The sequence below is a fragment of the Lethenteron reissneri genome, chromosome 20 (genome assembly GCF_015708825.2).
Source record: "Lethenteron reissneri isolate LAM-NWPU_2019-01 chromosome 20, ASM1570882v1, whole genome shotgun sequence".
Lineage (NCBI taxonomy): Eukaryota > Metazoa > Chordata > Hyperoartia > Petromyzontiformes > Petromyzontidae > Lethenteron > Lethenteron reissneri.
Window position 1 is genome coordinate 3,860,228 of NC_083798.1, and position 21,333 is coordinate 3,881,560.

Genomic DNA, 21,333 nt, shown 5'->3' on the forward strand with positions numbered 1-21,333 from the left:
GGTATATAGAGCTCGAGCAAAGATGTACAATGTTAGGAATCCTTAAAAATGCATCAACCGTTTTTTAAATTTAATATTTAGTTATACTGGGGGAATCCGATACGCTATGAAATTATTTTTGACATGTCCACTAAACAAGGACAGAGGAAAGTTTCAACAGAAAATGTCATGTTCCAAAATGTTTATACATTCTATTACAAATTATCAGAGGATGAATTGATGAAAAAATATATATGCACACACACTGAATGCGTTTAAAAAAATATATCTTCCTATTTCCAATCAAATTACCCTGTGTCCACAAAGCCTGTTTTAAATATCACTTACGTAAAATTTTAAACAAACAGTTGTTTTAATCCACGTGAAAACAGGGACTTAACTGGTATGGAAAAGCACATCGTCACAGGGAATTACTCACAGTTGCACGTGATGCGTGTGATGCTGGACGAGGCGTTCATTGCACGGCCCGATACACATCCGCCCATTGGCGTCACACTTGCTTTTAAGGCAGCAAATTGTCCTTTATATGTTAAAACCCGTGAAGGCATATATATAGTACGGTGGTATATGGTATTGATATATACCATCTCGCCACGGTGGCTAGGAGATGGTAAATACCTCGCCAAGTTTCGAAACTTGGTGAGGTACATTTCGAAACTTTGGCACAGACAAGGACAATTGGAATAATAAATCTGAAAAGGATGCAAAAAAAAGTGCTGCAAAAATGAACGCTTTGCATTAGACTGAGAAAGACAAAGAGGGACAGGGATCAGAAAACCTATGCAAGTTATAGGCATCATAATGAATGTTAAGAAAAGTTGGGCTTGTGCAGGAAGTCGCTTGAAAGACCTATGGCCGGAGGGCAAGACGAACCAAAGAGTGGCAGCAGGACGGAATGCGACAGCATGCGACAGCATGTGGAGATTGCCTTCATGGCCGATGATAATTTTCAAAAGTCACGACTGGTCATTACTTTGGCAGACGGGCCCTCTGCATGGCAGCGTAGTTTCCACCGACAGTGGACAGGCTGCCAACAGAGACAGCGCCACTGCCCACTTGGGCAGGAAGACACTGATTTTAATGGAAGTTCATAATTGCCATTGGCTAACTGGATTTACTCTGTAAGTAGGGTTTAATGCCTGTTTGTGCAGAGGATATATGCACCACAAAACCGAGGCTCAAAAACACGCATTGGAGTTGTATATACGAGGAACAGCCCAATAACGTTGTATTGCTCCTTCTAAAATGTTAAATTGTATTGACACTGAATAAAATAAATCAATGTCCTTACTCGGAAAATGGATCCAGATGCCAGTTGTCCTCCAACAGGACCAACACCTGACCACATGCACACACAAGAGCCTGCAACACGTCAGAGGCCACCGCAGTTTCATTTGCCTTTGCTGTCCCATCCACGGCACAGCCAAAATCTGGCCAGCTCTTTCCATTTGAGATTTTCGGCCCTCTGAATGATGGCCTACCTGGGCCACATTTTGATCACGTCGCTCTGTTCACGATAGATGACGCTATTCTAAAATAGCGATGTGAAACAAATGTGTGATGACTCTTCTTTGGAAGGGTCCTGTTTTCGAAGTAGGGAGTGACTGTTGCTGTGTAAGCTCAACTGAGTAATTTGCAGGTACATTTTCAACATTGGGATATTTTGCCAATACCAGGTGCAATGTGTGTATTATTTTAACTGTGGGAGGAAACCATAAAATACACAAAACCCACCTCATTGCACACACAAAGCAGTAAAATGTCTAGAATTCTTTATTTTATTTTCATTCATATTCAAACAATTGTAGAGTAAATTCCAAGTCTTTAAAAATATCACGAAAGTCTCACATTACAGCAAATACATAGCAATGTTTACATACAAGTCAGGTGCGATCAAGGTAGTGCTGAGATTAATACCATCACTGGAGTTTGCAATGAGTAGACAGCTAAGCACCGAGTATCGATAGAGGTCTGTGAAATTGTCACTGCAACAAAGTTCACGAACTGTAAACAGGTAAATGTCCAAAACATACAAAATATCTGTCACCTGCCATTAGTGATCTGTACAATTTCAAACAGCATTTGAAAATAACAAACCCACATTGAATTTCGATTTAAAGCTTTCGTGACTGCAGGGATTAATCTTCTTGGTTCTTTCGGTAAAGTCACGTAGAAGGGAAGTCATAAAATATTATATTCTTTTATTTTATTATGTTTTATTTTTATTATTTTATTACTTCCCTTCTACGTGACTTTACCGAAAGAACCAAGAAGATAAACCCACATTACACAGCCACTCGAATTCGTGGGTTCATATCAGTTTACCTATCATGCCGACAAAGTAGTTATCGTGGAATTGGTAATGTCACACACGCCACGTGACACATGAGACCGGTCTCTGTGGTGTGACTAGTGTAGTTTTGAACCTGTGTATATAATAACAGAGAACAAGTATAAATGTGATGCCTCTTTTAAATTCAACCAAGTTGAGTTTCGTTAAATTGGACACGATTAAAAATATATTATTTCAATTCGTTAAGATGTGATCATGAGGGAAATGTTATGCATTTTAGTTGTAATAAAACAAAGTGTGAAACAAGAAGAGCATTAATGCTCCAGACAGGAGTAGATTTCAATCAGATTAAGGAATAGGATATATAGTTGACATTAGGCCTCAAGAGTTATGTCAAGGTTTTTCAGTAAACATTGGGGTTAATATTGGTATTCTGGATTAAAAGCAAGTTTTATAATTAACAAAAGATAATTTTAAAATCCATCAAGGTTCACTTTAACACTGATTTAGAGTGAACTATTTTCTTGTTCATGAAAGTAGAACTTCGCTTAGATGTTAACTTGTATATTTCATTCCATCTATTTTTTAGTTATACTTAGAAAATCAATCCCAGATAGTTATGACACCATTAGCTTCAAAAGTATCCACGTGTACAGTATCAACAGTTAGTACGTTAGTGTGATGTTATTTATTTCTAAACAATAACTTCATAAGAAAATGACTGGTTAGATACAGGAGACCCGTACTTGATTGGCAAAGGGAAGCATCATAAACCCTCTACTAATGTCAAAGGCAACTCTGTTCAAGTACACAATCAGACCAGGAAAACAGACACTTAACATCTCTCTTATCACTGCAGTACAACATGCCTTACATTCACCACCCCTAATAACTCAAAGGGGCCACAAGTCGCCTTCAATAGAGCGCACGCAGTCATTCCCTATTCTGAATAAAGGGCACTTTCAGCTAATTCTAAGAACCCACCGAAACCGCGTGGAACAAGTGCGGTGCTGCCGCCTTTGGCTCAGTAGATGACCTTCCAGCGCGTGGGCTGCTCGCAGTTGTCCTCTGCGTCCCCGCAGAAGCGATTGTACGTGCTGCGCAGGGTCGAATCCGAGGATCTCCCTCTCTTCGTGAATCCGGAACGAAAACGTTGACACCGACGTCCCAATAAAGTACCTGGAATGAGAAGCAATGACGGAGCGTTGTGCGTTTTAGTGGTAAGGGACACTGGTTGACCTCGATAATTATCGATTAGTAAAACAGCTGAACACTGAAATGGCTTACAGAAACCATGTCTAAAGTTTACTAACCTGACAATGTTAGTAAAAACGTACTAAAAAAAGCAAGAAAATGAGAGGTGCACATCTTTGTTGGTGGCTTCGAGCGAGTGGAGGAAACTCCACATTCACATGGCGTGGACTCGTCTCTCTGGTAAATTAGCTTTGTTAACTTTCCAGGATATTTACCATTTAAATTGCTCCACACATCTCACTTCATGCATCCACGACCTCTCACTCTGTAAATCTAGCATCTTACTCTACGTATCGCCCATCTTTCACCCCACAACATCTCCCAATCTCACTCTGCACATCTCCATTCTTTCACTCCATTAATCTCCCGCCTCTCCCCCCAAATATCTCCCTCCTTTCAATCTATAAATGTCCCGCTTCTCATGCTACGCATCCCTTCCTCTGCTTGCACACATCCCACTCCATGTGACTCGACGCTCATTAATGATGTGTGCTTTGACGCACGAGCATAATAGAACCAGAACCATCCAGAGCACTCATCATTACTGAGCATTCGGCCACATGGATGGAAGCAGAGCCGATGCAGTATGGGGGACTTGTGATACATGAGCGGATGGAGATGCTTGGAGTGGGAAGTGGACACACTCCACAAATATTTGGAGTGAGAGTAGCGCACAGCACAGGAGAAGTATGGCATCGGAGAAGTGGACAGAGGAGGTATGGAGTAATCGAGAAGCTATGGATATGCAGGGGATGAGAGAAATAGTGACAGTGAGAAAGAGAATTAGAGAATAATGTTTTCATGACAAGAAATAGCATTCCCTAATTCACAGTTTTGCCAGATATAATGTTCAATGTTCTTAGTTCGCAAAAGAACACCGAATCAAGGGTTAATTGTGCCTGGTGCTGCGTGTTACGTTCATCACTCTGACCAAACAAGGTACAACTTGTGCCCACACAGTCGAAGAGTAAATGGGACTGGTTGTTTATTTTTATGTAAACATACAAACGACATATTGAATATGATGTATATACCTCTTAAAATAAAACATTTCCTCGAGTAAAAAAAATTACCGGTGCTTACTGAAAACGTATGCCAGTCTTTGACTTGGTAAACAATAAAGAACTCCACGTTCAATGCTGACACTGAAATGACCCATTCGTGGACGCTCTATGCAACGATGTCTTTTGGTTATTTAGGCAGCTTACGTTAGCAATCACTCTGCCCGTGCATGAGGCGCACACAATCGAATTCGCTTTGTTTGTGAACTTTAGTGGCACTATAAATGTGCGCACGTGGGCAATGAGCCCTGCGTTTACGCTCAGGTGGACTGTCTGAAATGTCACGATTTTCAGTTTTATGACGAAGGCTAAAAATAAATACAAGTCAAAGAGATTTGTTCAATATTAAATATTAAAATATATTTTCAGTTAAATATTAGAATCAGTACTTAAATATAAAGTACCTTGCTACACATAAAAGGGGTTACGTGATAATATCAACTGTGGTGTTTAAATTGCTATTTGGACAGTGAATTTTCGGTTCGCTTAAAGGTTTGGTTTTTAACATGTTAATGTTTTGGCTAATTGTGCAGATTCTGCAGGTATTCTACTGTGAATCTTTGTCCCACTGGTATCACTGGAGACAGCAAAGGTGGAAAAAGAAAACAGTCGTTGCAGGATTCAAGATCAACAATCTTTATCAATGGGAGATTTTTTTTTTTATCATAGATACCATACACATTGAAATTGTAACATTACATCCTTTTGTAATGACTATAATGCAACTCTAAGGCACCAGACCTTACATATGCATTGACCGTCAGGGAGCGTACAGAGCACAAATTGAAGTGCATATAATGACTGAAGCACGGCAAGTGGCTCACATTTTACACCCCAGTTGTCAGAACACTGACATTTCTAAATACTGAAATACAAACGTGTGTATACAAGGTAGTGCCTTTGGGTGTACAAGTCCTTTATCCAATAACGCTATCTAAAAGGCACTCTGCTGAATCTGCACCTTAAGCCAATCAAGACTCATTAGGGCCAGAGAATAACGAAAAAATGGCAGTGGGTTACAGGATGTGAGCCCCACATTCGGCTGTAACGCAGCCACAAATACACGGTAAAGCCTGGCCGGCGAATCAAAGCTACAGCGGACACACGCACCTAAGTCATGCTCCATTGTATATCAATATGAGGACCCACTCCGGTGGAATACTGTGGAAAGGCTATGGGTGAGAGCTGTACAACCAAGCCACTCGTACCCAACTGTCAAAGCAGCGTTGTCAGTGCACAGCCACAAATTGAATGTCAATCTCCTTCCATTCATAATATAGGTTTTTGGGTCAGATCGCGTTATTTATAAAGGTGTCGTAACCCTCCACCACCCGACACGGCCAAACAGTAAAAAATGTGTCACGTTTTTCAAAGGACAAAATAATTCACTTACGACATATTTATAAATAACGCGATCTGACACAAAACCCGATATTATGAATAATATTGGTCGCGAAAGCCTATGTGTTAAACTGACTAACCTCCTTCCATTGTCAAATAGTTTCAGTCTTCAACAATTACCGTCTGGCACTTTGCATTCGGTCTGTAGTCCGTGGTCTAATTTTTACATCAAATGAAAGCAAATGTCCAGCATTACAAGTGTGCGCAGCTGTACACAGGCACACGTCAGTTTAAAAAAGTGTTACAGAAATGACACCTATTTTAACAGTTCACCTATCTAATTTTCACCACAGAACACTTCCAATTATTAGAAAGGGTAAGTGGAATTTATAAAATAAGATAACGTATACATGACCGGATAATACATACGAATAAATACAATAGGTTAAAACGTAGTCATCTATGTAACACTATTTTCGAAAAATCTCGGCAAATACATTAAGGTAGAGTCTATGCTTCGTGATAAGATATACCCTACAATCTGTAATTACAATTTCGACCAAGGCCATTTTTCTGGTCGCCTTGACCATAATCATCAGTCAGATTCTATTGCACCTTCAACATTATCTGCCTCAAGCCACACATTCTCTCTCCAGACAAGAACATCTCTCATCTTCAACCAATGCACTTAAACATTTGACGACATTTTCCCGAAATCTCCCAAGGTCTCGCTCCTAAGAGAGACGCTAATGAACCTCAAACAGCCTCTCCTCCGGCCAAATAAATCAAATGGCAACGCACCTGGCATGAGCACAGATCCACTGATCAATGATGGCGATGCCCCCGTCCAGGAACCTGTGCAGTTCCGCCTGAGTCGGCTCCAAGTGAACCATCTGTGGAAGCAGCGTCCGGAGCTCGCGTACCTCTGCACCAAACAACCACACACAGTTGCACCGTCTCACCCAAAAATGCGTTCAAGTTCATTTATTAGGTATAGCCCTGTGAGCCATTCGGCTCTTGAATCGGGTGCAACCACAACAAACAAAAAACAAAAACACAAACAAAAAAACATCTTAAAGTGACTATGTGACTAAGTGCAAACAGAAAATACAAGAAAAGACAGCAAAATATTGCAGAAAAAACACCGTACACCAACGCTGTGTGCAAAAATCCCAGTGGGATGCAAGTCAAACAACCAACAACAACCACAAGACAACTTAGATTAAGGCCATCAGTCTAACTATGTACTACAACAAACAAACATGGCTAAACCAATACACTTTTCGAAATCACCAAAATAAAGCCATGAAAGCAATGAAACAGTGATCATAGGAACTGTGACGGAATTTTCACAATAAATGGCATAAACATGTACTACCAAAACCCTGCAGCCATAGCTGGCTGCATGAGTCACTCCACAACAGCAGGAGCATCAATCGGAGTATTATAATTTCTCTGGTATACATTGCATGTTATTATTTTCATGGTGAGGCTTGTTTAGCCAGGAAAGGCTCACTGAGTGAGTCTCAACTATTTTTCAGAAGGGTCCTGCCAAGTTTTTTGCATTATGGGGCAATGTTGCTGTGTAATATTGAAAACAAATTTCCTTAGTTTAGTTTGTTGTACGGTGCAAAATAAGTGCAATGTACATACATAATCAACGTTTTTGGGTTTAGATCGCGTTATTTATAAATGTGTCGTAACCCTTCACCACCCGACACGGCCAATCAGTAAAAAGTGTCACGTTGACAAAAGACAAATAGTTCACTGCTTTAGCCCACCGGTGTGTTGAAGCGTGAAACCACAACATTTACAATTTTTGAGTACGTTTCGCTGGTAATTGCATCCAGCATCATCGGGCAATTCGCCAGAATGGTTGATTATCAATAATATTGGTCGCGAAAGCCTACGTGTTAAAATGTACATACAATTCCAATTTAGTAATGTGGGTAATTTCCATTTTTGGGATGGGAATTTAAACTAAGTTCTTCTTGCTGTGAAGTGCAAGTGTTAACACTGCACCACCCTGCCGCTCAAGATAGATGGGTAGTACAGCAGGCAGTTAACTTGCTTCCCAGTTCTGGGTTCGTTATTTACAATAAAGCCTCTGCTCGAAATCATTCTTAGAGCGCTGTTATGTCAACAGTAGTGTAAGTGGCAGAGTTTGTGTATCAGACTATAGTTAAATCGAATATTATTGCCAGATATCACATTCCAGCTGATGAATTGATGAAGGAGACCACATGTATGTACACAAACTCACTTTAAGGCCTTCAGCCAGTGGTGTAAATTAAGCATTTTTGACAGTGGGCAGCTGCCACATCAGATAACAACTTTGGACCTTTCAAACTAAGGACACATTTCATCTCCTACAGATGGATGAAGATTCAAATTCACACGTGATTGGGATTTTAACCGACTACAAACCACATACCCTAACCAAGAGTGTCACCGTGCCCATTATGAGTGGATAACATAGACAAATCACCAGGACCAAATCACCAGGAATGTGCCCGATCCCATCAGACCTTGGAAGCCAAGGGTTCAGTCTGGTTAGTGCTTGGATGGGTGACCACCATGCACAGTAACATGTGTAGGTGTTGTCAGCGGTAGAGGCCAGTGCAGTGGAATCTATTGTCCTTCACCAACCCGCACAGCCCAAGGTGGTGATGTATGGTGAAATAAGTGTCACAGCCCGCATGGCGGATGGGCATGCTCTCTTTCAACAGATTGATCATTACCATGCAATCAGCATTTCAAAGCTCTCACATCCATCCAAAGCTCTCAACTGCTTTAGCAATCACCCTCGCCTGCTGTATCGTAGGTTCCCATCTCAGTTATTCCAATTTCCTACTCACTAGGCCATCAGCCAACGGCATCAGCAAATGATAAAGACTACACAACAACCGGGCAGTCATACAGGTTCTTCTGCGGTGCTGGTATTATTTCACAGTCCCATATCACCGTGCTCTTTGCATTGGCCTCCCATCATACTGAGCATTACTACTCACACCACCCGATGAAAATCATCACATTCTGTGGTGCAGCTTGTCCCTCAACCTGTTAGTAGTCCACAAATCAACGACTGTTATAGCCGGTCATCGACGACTCTCTGCAGCAGCTCCCGCTATCTGGAACGCTCCCCTTCCCTTGACATACGCAGCACCATCCAGTCCTCCCTTCCAGCTTCAGGAAGCAAACGAAGAGAGAGGTGCACTTGATTCTAGATTTGAAGCTTTCGTGACTGCAAGGATTCATATTCTTAGGTTTTTTCGGTAAAGTCACGTAGGTAAAAAAATGTAATTAATAAAAGTAAAATTAAAATAAAATAAAAATCACGACGTTTCGGAGGCAACACAAGCTTCCGTCTTCAGGTGGAACAGTCACAGCACGATAGCTGTGATACAGCTGTGATACAGCTATCGTGCTATGACTGTTCCACCTGAAAACGGCTATCGTGCTGTGACTGTTCCACCTGAAGACGGAAGCTTGTGTTGCTTCCGAAACGTGGTGATTTTTATACTATTTGAATTTTACTTTTATTAATTTAAATTTTTTACCTACGTGACTTTACCGGAAAAAACCTAAGAAAAATGAGAGAGGTGCACTTGACGAGCATCTTGAGCTTTCCCAAGAGCTCCGGAGTCAGGCTCCGGGCTTCCCGAGTCGCGTTCGAACGTTCGCAATGTCTGTTAAGGAGACCTGCGCACACACGTAAATACACAACGCGTGCGTACAGCTCTCCCTTCTCACCGTCTTGGTCAGCATCGGTTGCGATGAACACGCGGGGAAGCTTCAGCTGTTTCATGAGGCGGTGGAGGGTGTTAGCCGCTGCCTCCAGGCTGGGCACGTCCCCCGAGTGACCATACAGGAAGTCCTTCCGCCGCAAATGAGCAGCGAGGTATGGTCCACCTATAGCCGTTCCCACCTTAACCTGTACCCAGGAAAAAATAAATACATCTTATCGCATGGTAACCACATTTCAATGTACTCCACAGTACAAAAAAATGTCTTATCTTTTGTTCAGATATATTTGTCTTACATTTTACGAATGTTGTCATCTCTGTTGCTTATACTGACGAGCTGAATAATATTCAATGAATCACTACTAAAATGGGAAAAGCCATAGCTCAAGAGACAGAAGGCCTTATCCCAGCGTATCAATCAATATATATCTAACCCACGCTATATAGGGTATGGTATTTAGGAATCTCAATATTAAGCTACACAACTTAGTGCTGTATGATGATGGCTGATGGACAAGACTTGAAATGGAAAGGCACCTAAACTAGAAAATTTACCCACAGATGTAGCAACGAGATTGGTTCATTCACAGGGGTGAGATGGATTGCAGAATCACGTGATTATACTGGGAGGTGTTAGCATGGATAGACAAACGGCTGATTTTGGTTTATAATGAATGTTTTACCGACACTGCCCTGTAGTATTTCCAAAGGTAGCATTCTACCATTGGTATAACATAGCTTGGCAGATGTATCTCGACAATGATAAGCATTCCAGGAGGGACAATTTCCTAATTGTGGGTCACAATGTTGACAAACACTGACCTACGGATATAGGTCCTGCTGAGTGCACACAAATTAGCCCATTGCTTGTCACGGGTCCAAGAGTGATGCTGCAGAGCTCTAGCGAGGCTCATAGTGTATGTTGAACTTATTTAACACCGTACGTAGCCAACCTTGCTAATCGAAGGTGCAGGGAAGGACAACAAACTAGACACAAAAAGCAGTTCTAAAGAAATTTGTTTTCAATATAGATTTTAAAGTGCATAGCATCAATGGCTTCCTAATATCAAGAGCGTTCCAGACGGCCGCAGAAGCGCATCTGAAAGTGCGGGATGCAGTGACCGTCTTTGTTCAATGGCCAGCCAAAAGCAGCTTCGAGGATGACCGGAGTTTTCATGATGGTTTATGCTCCTTGACGAGATCAGCAAGGTAATGTGGTTCATTTGTGGCAAGCACTTTACGTGCAATTAGTGCGACCTTATGTTGGATTTTGCAGTACCCTTCACAACACGTTCCAAATCATTTTGTACACACGCTGTAGCTTGGTGATGTTTTTGCCAGATGTCCCGTAGAGCAGCGAGTTGCAATAATCGAGCCTAGTTGAAACTATGCAACACAGCGTGTTGACTATGCCACAACTCAATAGTCGTCGAACGTCTCGTAGAAGTGTGTACCTCTTCCTGGAAGGGATGCTCACTGCCACCGTTGTCTGAATCTAGAAAAGGCACTCGCTAATGACGGCTTAACGAAGCGTTTTCTTACACACCCTCATTTTTCTCCAGTCCTCCTGGAAGAAGGTCTTGTCAGTAGCGTCTGTGGAGTTGAGGTGCTCCGCCCGGAATTCATCAGCCCAGGCTCGGAGAGGCCGTGCAAACACCATGCTTCGCCTAGCCTGGCCAACAATTGTAAATATTGAATACATTCCTTCAGTTAGAACTGCCGGATGGACAGAGGCAGTGGATTAAATACATCTGTCCGTTGTTTCAACTGCCGGACTGGGAATTCAAAAAGGCAACCTCTGAATTGCAAGTCCAGTGTGCCAACTGTTATACCACCACAGGCTCATACTCAGTATACTTGTATTTTATGATGAATAAAACCTTCAAGTAAAAAAAACTCATAACAAGAAGCCATCAAAAATAATACAAAGTGTAAAATACATTTTGATGCCAAGCTGAAAAAGGAAGTTTTTTGGCTTTTTACTTTACAATGAAGGTGGTAATATTGTCCTACCTTATTTTATGTCATTAGCACAGTCTTAGAAGCATAAACCTTAGTCAAACACGGCCATCGGTCATGATTGCTTTAGTAGACATTTAATAGCTACGCTATTATAATACAAGTAATGTCCATGTTCATTCATTATTGATAAACAAACAAGAAGATGCTATGTGGAATTATTTTATTTAAAAGATAAATCATCGCGGCACATGTTTGTACAAGGCAGATCCAATTGGTGCCTGTATCTGCTTTCCAAAGGTTGCGCGTAAAATTTAAATTGAATCATTAGAGAGAAAACATTTCTTGATTGGCAGACATAAGGTTAAATTGGTAAAGGATAAAAGTGCAGGGACAGGATGTGCACTGTATTGAAGTGTCCTTCTTGGCCTGCCACAATCCTGTGCACACAACACACTCACTTTTTAATTAAATACCGCTAGAACGAGCAGGTGGGTGTCATGGACGTGACTTTGACTTTAGATTCCATCTATTACTTTATTATTGAATCTCATGACAGTCTGGTGGAAGGGGGAAAAATCGTTCTTCAATGTTTCTCTCTGGCCATTTCACAAATGTCAACTTATTGTTACGTCGAAAATTAAAAAAATTTCACTGTTCAAATGTAGAAGAGGGGTTGATGGAAGAATGGTGACGGCAAAGAATGCAATGCTTCGAGGCCTGATCCAACGTTCAGTAAATTAATTGAAAGTTTATCTTCTTGGTTCTTTCGGTAAAGTCACGTAGAAGTCCGACGCTGTCGCCTCGACAGACCTGGTTTTCACCTGAGGACGGCTGCTTGCGTTGTGGCCGAAACGTCGTGAGAATTTCTACACTATGGGGACCTCATTTGCCAGTAAAAATATAATTGGTTCTTTACCCTTCTATCTGGCAACAAAACTGACACCTTTTTACAAGGAGTCATGTTTGCATAGACCGCAATACCTGCATTCATGAATACAAACAAAAGACATAACTCTGATAATGTGCACTGTCCTTGAAGTTGATTGGTCCACACCCGAGACAGCTTTCCTTCGAGCCTAGTCTCACATGGGTTGGACCAGAAGACGCCAAAAGGCGCACAACTCAAAGACAATGCACCATCAGAGTATGAAGCTCTCTTGTAAAAAGGTGTCAGTTTTGTTGCCAGATAGAAGGGTAAAGAACCAATTATCATATTTTTACTGGCAAATGAGGTCCCCATAGTGTAGATGTTTGCCCCGAGCTCTCATACTCTGATGGTGCATTGTCTTTGAGTTGTGCGCCTTTTGGCGTCTTCTGGTCCAACCCATGTGAGACTAGGCTCGAAGGAAAGCTGTCTCGGGTGTGGACCAATCAACTTCAAGGACAGTGCACATTATCAGAGTTATGTCTTTTGTTTGTATTCATGACTGCAGGTATTGCGGTCTATGCAAACATGACTCCTTGTAAAAAGGTGTCAGTTTTGTTGCCAGATAGAAGGGTAAAGAACCAATTGTCGTGAGAATTGTTTTTATTATATTTTATTTTTATTATTTTATTACTTCCCTTCTACGTGACTTTACCGAAAGAACCAAGAAGATGAATCCCTGCAGTCACGACAGCTTTAAATCGAAATTTAATTGAAAGTTTGTGATTCTTAGGTCTGTCCCACAGAGGAACATTGCATGTGGTGTTGGAAATGGGTGTCTTACATCCCAGTAGGTTTTCTGTCCATACTCATCATGCAGAAGGTTTTCAGCTCTATCCAACATCACAGACCTGCAGTTAATACAAAACCACACCGAGCACAAAGAGTGATAGGGCTTACATTTCATAAGTTAGTCGATAGGTTTATTTGAACCTATCTATGTGACTTTACCGAAAGACCCAAAGAATATGAATTCCTGCAGTCACGAAAGCTTTAAGTCAAGATTTCATAAGTTGTATAGAACATCCAGAATAATCCATATCTTTGTATAGGAATGCATATTTCAGAATATTTTCCATCTGAATGTCTAGCCAAGTGAAAAATGATCCTGGCAATTTAATTTTACTATTTATTTTAACACAGCAGAAGCCTCATTAACTATGTATGACCACTGTTAACTTCCCCCTAAGTGGCATTTACTTTATTAACCCCAGAGATAATTGGTTCAAGTGGACTCCCTATCACAATTTTCATTTGTAACCTTCCAATAATAAGGCACATTATAACCAAGTAAATTAATATCTACTTTGATGCAATAAAATACATGTTGCACGCAGTATTTGCATGTTCATGACAGCAAAACAAATGAACTAAAAAATATAAAAAAGTACACAACTTGATGGCTTTAACGCATGGGTTGTCTGCACAATAATATTGCAGTGCTACCGAAAACGTCTTTGCCTTTTTATAAAGCCCAAAGGAAGCGTAGCCACTGGTCCCGGCCGTGTTTATACATCTCATAGCACTCAACTAACCTGGCAGAGGTGTTTCGCAGCAACAGAGGCACCATGATGGAGGCCATGCCCTGTACAGACAAGCACGTGACATTTTTGGCTCTTGTCTCTGGGTAGCCCCAGAACCAGCCTCTGTAAGTAGACAATACGTGACTGTTAGCATGGGCCTATCTCTACACGAGAGCATTGTTTGCTTCTATGTGCATGTCTTCAGAAGGGAAGTTTTTTTTTATTGGCATAATAATTAAGAAACTATATGATTAAGTATATAAGCAGTCTCCCTCAATATGAATTTCAGGGCATCAGAATCATTGTAAAAAAGGCCTATTAAAAGTATGCTGATCACACTTATTTATTTAGTAGTTTATTTTCTATATTTTGTGGTGCAATACACCTAAGACAAAATGCATTTATTTTTTTATCAGCATAACATCAAACCAATGCGATATTGTTAACGTTTTCATAATTTGTACAACCGCCCCTGATACAGCATATGCATACGTATAGGACTGATGATGACCAAATGGCACCAAGTACTAATTTCAGCCTAAGTAAACCTAGAAGTCCAAGAGATACAGCGATTGCTACTGATGTGTACAATTTAACCAGGGTTTAACCAGGAATTTAACCGAGGTTTCCAAAACCACAGCGCAGAGCACTGATCCCCACAGACACACACGGATACAGGGTACACACATAGGCATAGAGTGAATAATGGTGCACCCGTAAACGGGCCGGAGATGAGCCATCAGCTAGCGCTCATTATGTCTATGGCGCTGTCAATAGCTGCAGGTGTACCTGTAATAGCCGTGCTCGTCAAGACGATAGACTGGCTTCTCAACGCACGGTCGCACGTCCACTTTCTCCTCCCACTTGCCTTCCGTCCAGCCCTCCGCATAGGACTGCAGGTAGTACACCTGCTCAATGAACGGCCCTCCATTCTCTGGCGAAGACACATGATAAATCACGTTCACTTAAGAATCTATGTCACCATATGTGCTGGTGGATGGAACACAAGAACGAGCAGTTATGAAACAAATATTCGAAAAATGTTAAGCGTATTTGTGTTTTATAGGTAGATGACTAGGTTACCATGCCATAAAAATGGCTAATGCTCCGAATTCTACAGCAAAAAAAATATGCCTACGATCAACTCATCCTGAATTCACCCATATTTGTCATTTTTTGTAAGCGCAGCAGTTTTTAGGCATGGTTAATACTTGTTCTGAGAGACTGTCATGGGATTCTAAGTAATGGAGGATTAGGCTGCGGGGTGGGTCAGGGGATGGTCAGAGTACAGCAATGGATTATTGAGACAATATGTGGAACGTTTTAAAGTTGTATTACCTCTTATGCAGTGGTTTAACCCAAGCACTTTGGTTATGTCCGACATGCAAAACACTTATAAATGAAATTGGCCAAATATCAAAATGCAGAAGCGTTCTGAAAAAAAAAATATGTAGATGCAATGAGGCATTACTGGGTAAAGAACTTCATTATTACATTTAATGTGTCAAAGTAAATTATGACGTTTAAGTTAGAAATTGTTTTTATTTCCAAGAACACTGTCTAAATTACGGTCTTCCTACTGTAAATGGTAGTGTAATAAATATACATGATCATAACCATATTATGCAAGTTCCAGTTTTGGTCTAAAATAACGTGTTGTACACCAACACACTTTATCAGCTGTAAACAGGAATATAAGTAAATCTGCACTAGGTTGCTTCACAATATATTTGTGTTCTCTGGATGAGTTAAAAATTTTCCAAGTAGATCATTTTCTCGAGACCTCTGAAGCACTTGACATAAATGAGGTGACAAATGTGATACACCATTAGGCATGCCCACCTGTCTTTTACAATCAGAGAAAAAGACAGCAAACGCATGTCTTGAGCTATATAAAAAATAATAGCTAGGAAATAATCAATGGTGGCATGATGCTACAGGAAAATGAGTTCCATTGCGTCAATCAAACTCTGCTTGGATGGAACGGGTGTGTTGATACCAGGCAAGAATATATTCAAAAACCATTGATACATTTCGATGATGTAATCTATTCTTGCGTATGGCAATATGTTCAGAAGGTAAATGCCAATGCTGAAGAAATTTTGTGTCGTTTTTCTATTCCTCCATTGAAGGAGAACAAATGACAGTGGTTTACTATATGCCATACGGTCGCGAGATGGACTGTGGCATCGCAAGACCCACACTGTGGAGGCGATGACAGCATGGGGAAGAAAAACAACTCTCCATACAGTAATGGATGATCATGATAATGAAAATGCAGGTAAGCTATCCAAATGTAACTATTACGCCAACACAAAACACCCCGTTTTAGTTATTGATGGAATTGGCTCAATTCCATCCATTTACACCGAGTAGAAATTTCAATTAATAGGCCGTGTTCTCACAGGACATTGCCAGGTGGCTGTCATTTTATTTGAAGAGGTGAGCCTCAACACGGGGAAAAAAAAGTGATAAAAGGTCAGAATCACCTAGAGATAATGACTCAGAATAACCTAGAGATAATAAATCAGGCAATGTTTAATGAGCTAAAACTTACTGCTCAAACACCAGCAAACTGCTTGAATCCCAAGTGCCTATTCCATAATAAAAACAGATTATTATATGTAACAAATTTACATCCTTGATAAAGTTTTGACTTGATAAAGTATTGACGCTATCACCCACGTATAACCAAAAATCTTTTAAAAATTGTATTGTATGCAATTCGATCATTTTGCAGTTTTTAGTCAATCACTGAGACTGTAGAATTTGATCATTTATGAATGACTGTTGCAATTTACCAGTCAGATGCTAGATTCAAGCCACACAGACTCTGTACAACCTGGAGTGGAACATCCTCCAGGCCATCCAACTGTCAAAACATATTGAGCACGTAACACGATTCAAAGCATGACGGTTACAGAAGCCTTCGGTGCTGGCGTGACCGATCGCTGACCTTTGAGGTACTCCTCGTATTCGATGACCGGTACGTAGGCGGCCAGGCTGGGCGTGTTGAAGAAGGCGGACCAGGGGATGCGCTGCTGCTGCTGCTGACTGAGCGAGCGGCTCTGCCAGTGGTACATGCGGCCCCACGGCGGCAGCACCAGAACCCACGGCTCGGCCTTACCCAGCTTTTGCAGAAGTGTCGCCACACGCATGTACACGTCCCGCCGGAGGTTGAAGCCCTCGCCAGGGTTCACGTCGTACAGAAGATACCTGCGCGTTCGGGGGACATTCGCGGCTTTAGTTTTCATGGCTGTCGAATGACTTACACGAATATTCGTGGCGCCAAGTCTGACTTGTCTTCATGCTCAAACGATGGTGTGGTGTGCATCCTTCGGTGGCGGATATTTTGGTTTCCCATGGCAGAGGCCAGTCTCTCTGCAGGATCACCCTGTTGATATGTAAACCACTGCAAACACCCATTAATGACATTATCAGGATTGTTTTTTTGGCTGCACAGCCAAGGCAAAGCTAGCACAAATGTTCTACAATATGTCCCTGCCACTGAATAATAATGCCATTAAAGTACATTTAAAAATTAAAGGACAAGACATTATTTTCCTGCAACTTCGTGCAATGTGTAATCCAATTTTGTTTGTTTTATGTGTGATTGGCAACACAGTGCGGAAGAAACTAACTATATCATATTCTGCATGCTTTTTCTCGAATGCAGGACAGGAAATTTAATTTGGCTAATCAAGTTTCACTTTGAAATACTATAAACCATACTGCATCCTACGGTTGTGAAAGTTACCATGTACGTGAACCAGTTCATCTGATAAAAGGCCTTACACCGATTTTAGTTGACAGGTTCCCAAATTACAATACTCCAGCAAACCAAGAGCAAGTATGGAGTAAAAATGCATACACTTTGGGGCATATCACATCTTCACAACACCGTTAAAACGCATCATAATGGAGATATACCCAAATTGGTTCATAATGGAGACGTTTCCAGGTTTAGTGGGCTATGGTTTCGTGGGTTATGGTTAATGGGGTAACATGGTAACAAGGTAACGGGATAACAAGTAGAGGGGTGTCGACTTCACGGGGTAAGGAGGTAACGCATTAACGTCGAGACCTATGGGCCCAGAGTCAGTGAGGTGTAGGGCTCACAGGGTACAGAGATAACAAGGTAACGGAGTAACCGTTACCGTAGCTGCAGATTATCTGAGAATGCGTCAAGGTTCGTGGGGTAACGAGGGTAGCTGCAGGCGGGATGAGGACACTCACAAGTTAGTGGGGAGCGGAGTTCATAGGGTAACGCAGCAACAGGACGACGTGGTAACTTGGAGTAGACCTCTGCAGGCCCTGCGCAACTGGAGTACAGGGCCCATAGTGTGCCGCAGTAACGTGGTGGGTAACGTGGTGGTAACGTGGTGGTAACGTGGTAGGTAACGTGGTGGGTAACGTAGTGGGTAACGTGGTAACTGTGATAGATAACGTGGTAACGCAGTAAGTAACGGTGCTAGGTAACGGGGTGGTAACGTGGTAGGTAACGAGGTGGTAACGTGGTAACTGTGATAGGTAACGTGGTAGTAACGTGGTGGTAATGAGATAGATAAAGCGGTGGTAACGTGACAGATGACGTGTGATAGCAACGTAATAAGTAACGGCGCTAGGTAACGGTGGTAGGTAACGGCGCTGGGTAACGGCGCTGGGTAACGCGTTAACCTGCGAGCCCGCGCCACCGGCACGGGCTGAGCGGCGGCGCCCCCGGCAGTGAACGCGAGAGCCGCGCCGCCCTCATCCTCCTCCTCCTCGGCGGCGGCCTCGGCCCCGAGCCCCGCGGCGCACGCGGCCAGCAGCCCCGCGGCCAGCAGCCAGCGCATGGCTCCTAGCAAACAACAACAACAACAGCGGCAGGGGGAAGGTGTTGGCTACGTACGGCGCGAAGGAAGTTTTGACCAATCTGACAAAGACAAGAGGTCAACAACACAAACAAGAGGTCAACAACACAAACAAGAGGTCAACAACACAAACAAGAGGTCAACAACACAAACAAGAGGTCAACAACACAAACAAGAGGTCAACAACACAAACAAGAGGTCAACACAACAAGAGGTCAACACAACAAGAGGTCAACACAAACAAGAGGTCAACACAAACAAGAGGTCAACAACACAAACAAGAGGTCAACAACACAAACAAGAGGTCAACAACACAAACAAGAGGTCAACACAAACAAGAGGTCAACACAAACAAGAGGTCAACACAAACAAGAGGTCAACACAAACAAGAGGTCAACAACACAAACAAGAGGTCAACACAAACAAGAGGTCAACAACACAAACAAGAGGTCAACAACACAAACAAGAGGTCAACACAAACAAGAGGTCAACACAAACAAGAGGTCAACAACACAAACAAGAGGTCAACAACACAAACAAGAGGTCAACACAAACAAGAGGTCAACAACACAAACAAGAGGTCAACAACACAAACAAGAGGTCAACAACACAAACAAGAGGTCAACAACACAAACAAGAGGTCAACACAAACAAGAGGTCAACAACACAAACAAGAGGTCAACAACACAAACAAGAGGTCAACACAAACAAGAGGTCAACACAAACAAGAGGTCAACACAAACAAGAGGTCAACACAAACAAGAGGTCAACAACACAAACAAGAGGTCAACAACACAAACAAGAGGTCAACACACAAACAAGAGGTCAACAACACAAACAAGAGGTCAACACAAACAAGAGGTCAACACAAACAAGAGGTCAACACAAACAAGAGGTCAACAACACAAACAAGAGGTCAACACAAACAAGAGGTCAACACAAACAAGAGGTCAACACAAACAAGAGGTCAACAACACAAACAAGAGGTCAACAACACAAACAAACACAACGATTACCACCACCCCCGCCATCCCCGTTGTCGGCGGAAGCCAAGTGCTGTCGTGAGCGATCGGTAACCTGTGAAGGCCGGCACGGTACACGAGGGAAGGGGGTGGCCGGCATCACGCCCGGCCGCCTTTGTCTTCCCCACGACGCTACAAGCGGCAAGGCACTCGCTTGAGGCCGAATCAACCTGAGGAGGAAGGCCCAGATGTTCGCCCCCCCCACACCACACCGACTCCGACACACACGTAACAGAGAAAGCCGCGCCGGTGTTGAACACGACAACCACCGCCATTCGCCACTAAACCACGGCGCTTGTGCCAGGCTGCGTGCACGTTGAGGCCACGTGAAGCGTCGAACGCCCGCTTGCGTGGGTGCACCCATGGGTCGTCTGTCTGCGTTGACTGGCCGATGAACCCCCAGTGCCCCCTACCGTGCCCCCCCTCACACGGACACACGCACAGAGCGAGAGGCGTCAACACGCACAGAGCACCTGGGAGCGAACCCGGTTTCGAACTTCAAAGGCCGGTCGATGACGTCATCGCGAACGATACAACGGCAGGTTTACGTCATTAAGATGTTACACACACGCCGATGACGTCATCGCGAACGATACAGCGGCAGGTTTACGTCATTAAGATGTAACAGACACGCCGATGACGTCATCGCGAACGATACAGCGGCAGGTTTACGTCATTAAGATGTAACACACACGCCGATGACGTCATCGCGAACGATACAACGGCAGGTTTTACGTCATTTAGATGTAACACACACGCCGATGACGTCATCGTGAACGATACAACGGCAGGTTTTACGTCATTAAAATGTAACAGACAGACGCCGATGACGTCATCGCAAAGGTTACAGCGACACGATAGAAAAAAAGGCGGTGACGTCATGAGCGGTGGGTGCAGGGGACTCTTCCACTGGAGCCGGCTACACGCAACTTGGAAACGCGGGATTTGACGTCACGTAATCTATATACGACTGGCATGACGTCACTTACTCAACTGACTGCACGGCGATGGCAGTGGCTATCGTGCCATGACGTCATTTTACACATCTCACATTTTTAGCAATTGGGTCATTTCACTGCTGGATGATGGCTCCCCTCCACGCCGTGGGTGGGAATTTGACCAAAGCCTCATTTGGTTTTGCTGCACTGCCCTCTGCTGCCCACCTCGAGGCTCCGAGTCGATAACACCTGTGACACATGGTGGTCACCAATCACTTGTCCACGATCAACTACTGCTGAGCTCCACACATCTTAATAATATATTGGTGCGCGTGATTTGATCATGGGACGAGTTTGTTTGCTTATGAATTCAATGACAACACACAAGTACAAGCAAATTGTCCAGTATTTATGC

The 21,333-nt window shown here is 42.7% G+C and overlaps 1 protein-coding gene across 1 annotated transcript; it reads right to left on the reverse strand.

Moving 5' to 3' along the window:
- Positions 1-1,755: 1,755 nt before the first annotated feature.
- POFUT2 (protein O-fucosyltransferase 2) lies at positions 1,756-20,517 on the reverse strand. The gene is given in 11 exon segments (XM_061554622.1): positions 1,756-3,395; positions 3,397-3,472; positions 6,751-6,874; positions 9,703-9,883; positions 11,242-11,367; positions 13,367-13,433; positions 14,118-14,228; positions 14,895-15,039; positions 17,062-17,321; positions 18,783-18,945; positions 20,454-20,517. Coding segments are annotated over 10 exon segments (1,326 nt in total). The 5' UTR covers positions 18,941-18,945; positions 20,454-20,517; the 3' UTR covers positions 1,756-3,317.
- Positions 20,518-21,333: the final 816 nt, after the last annotated feature.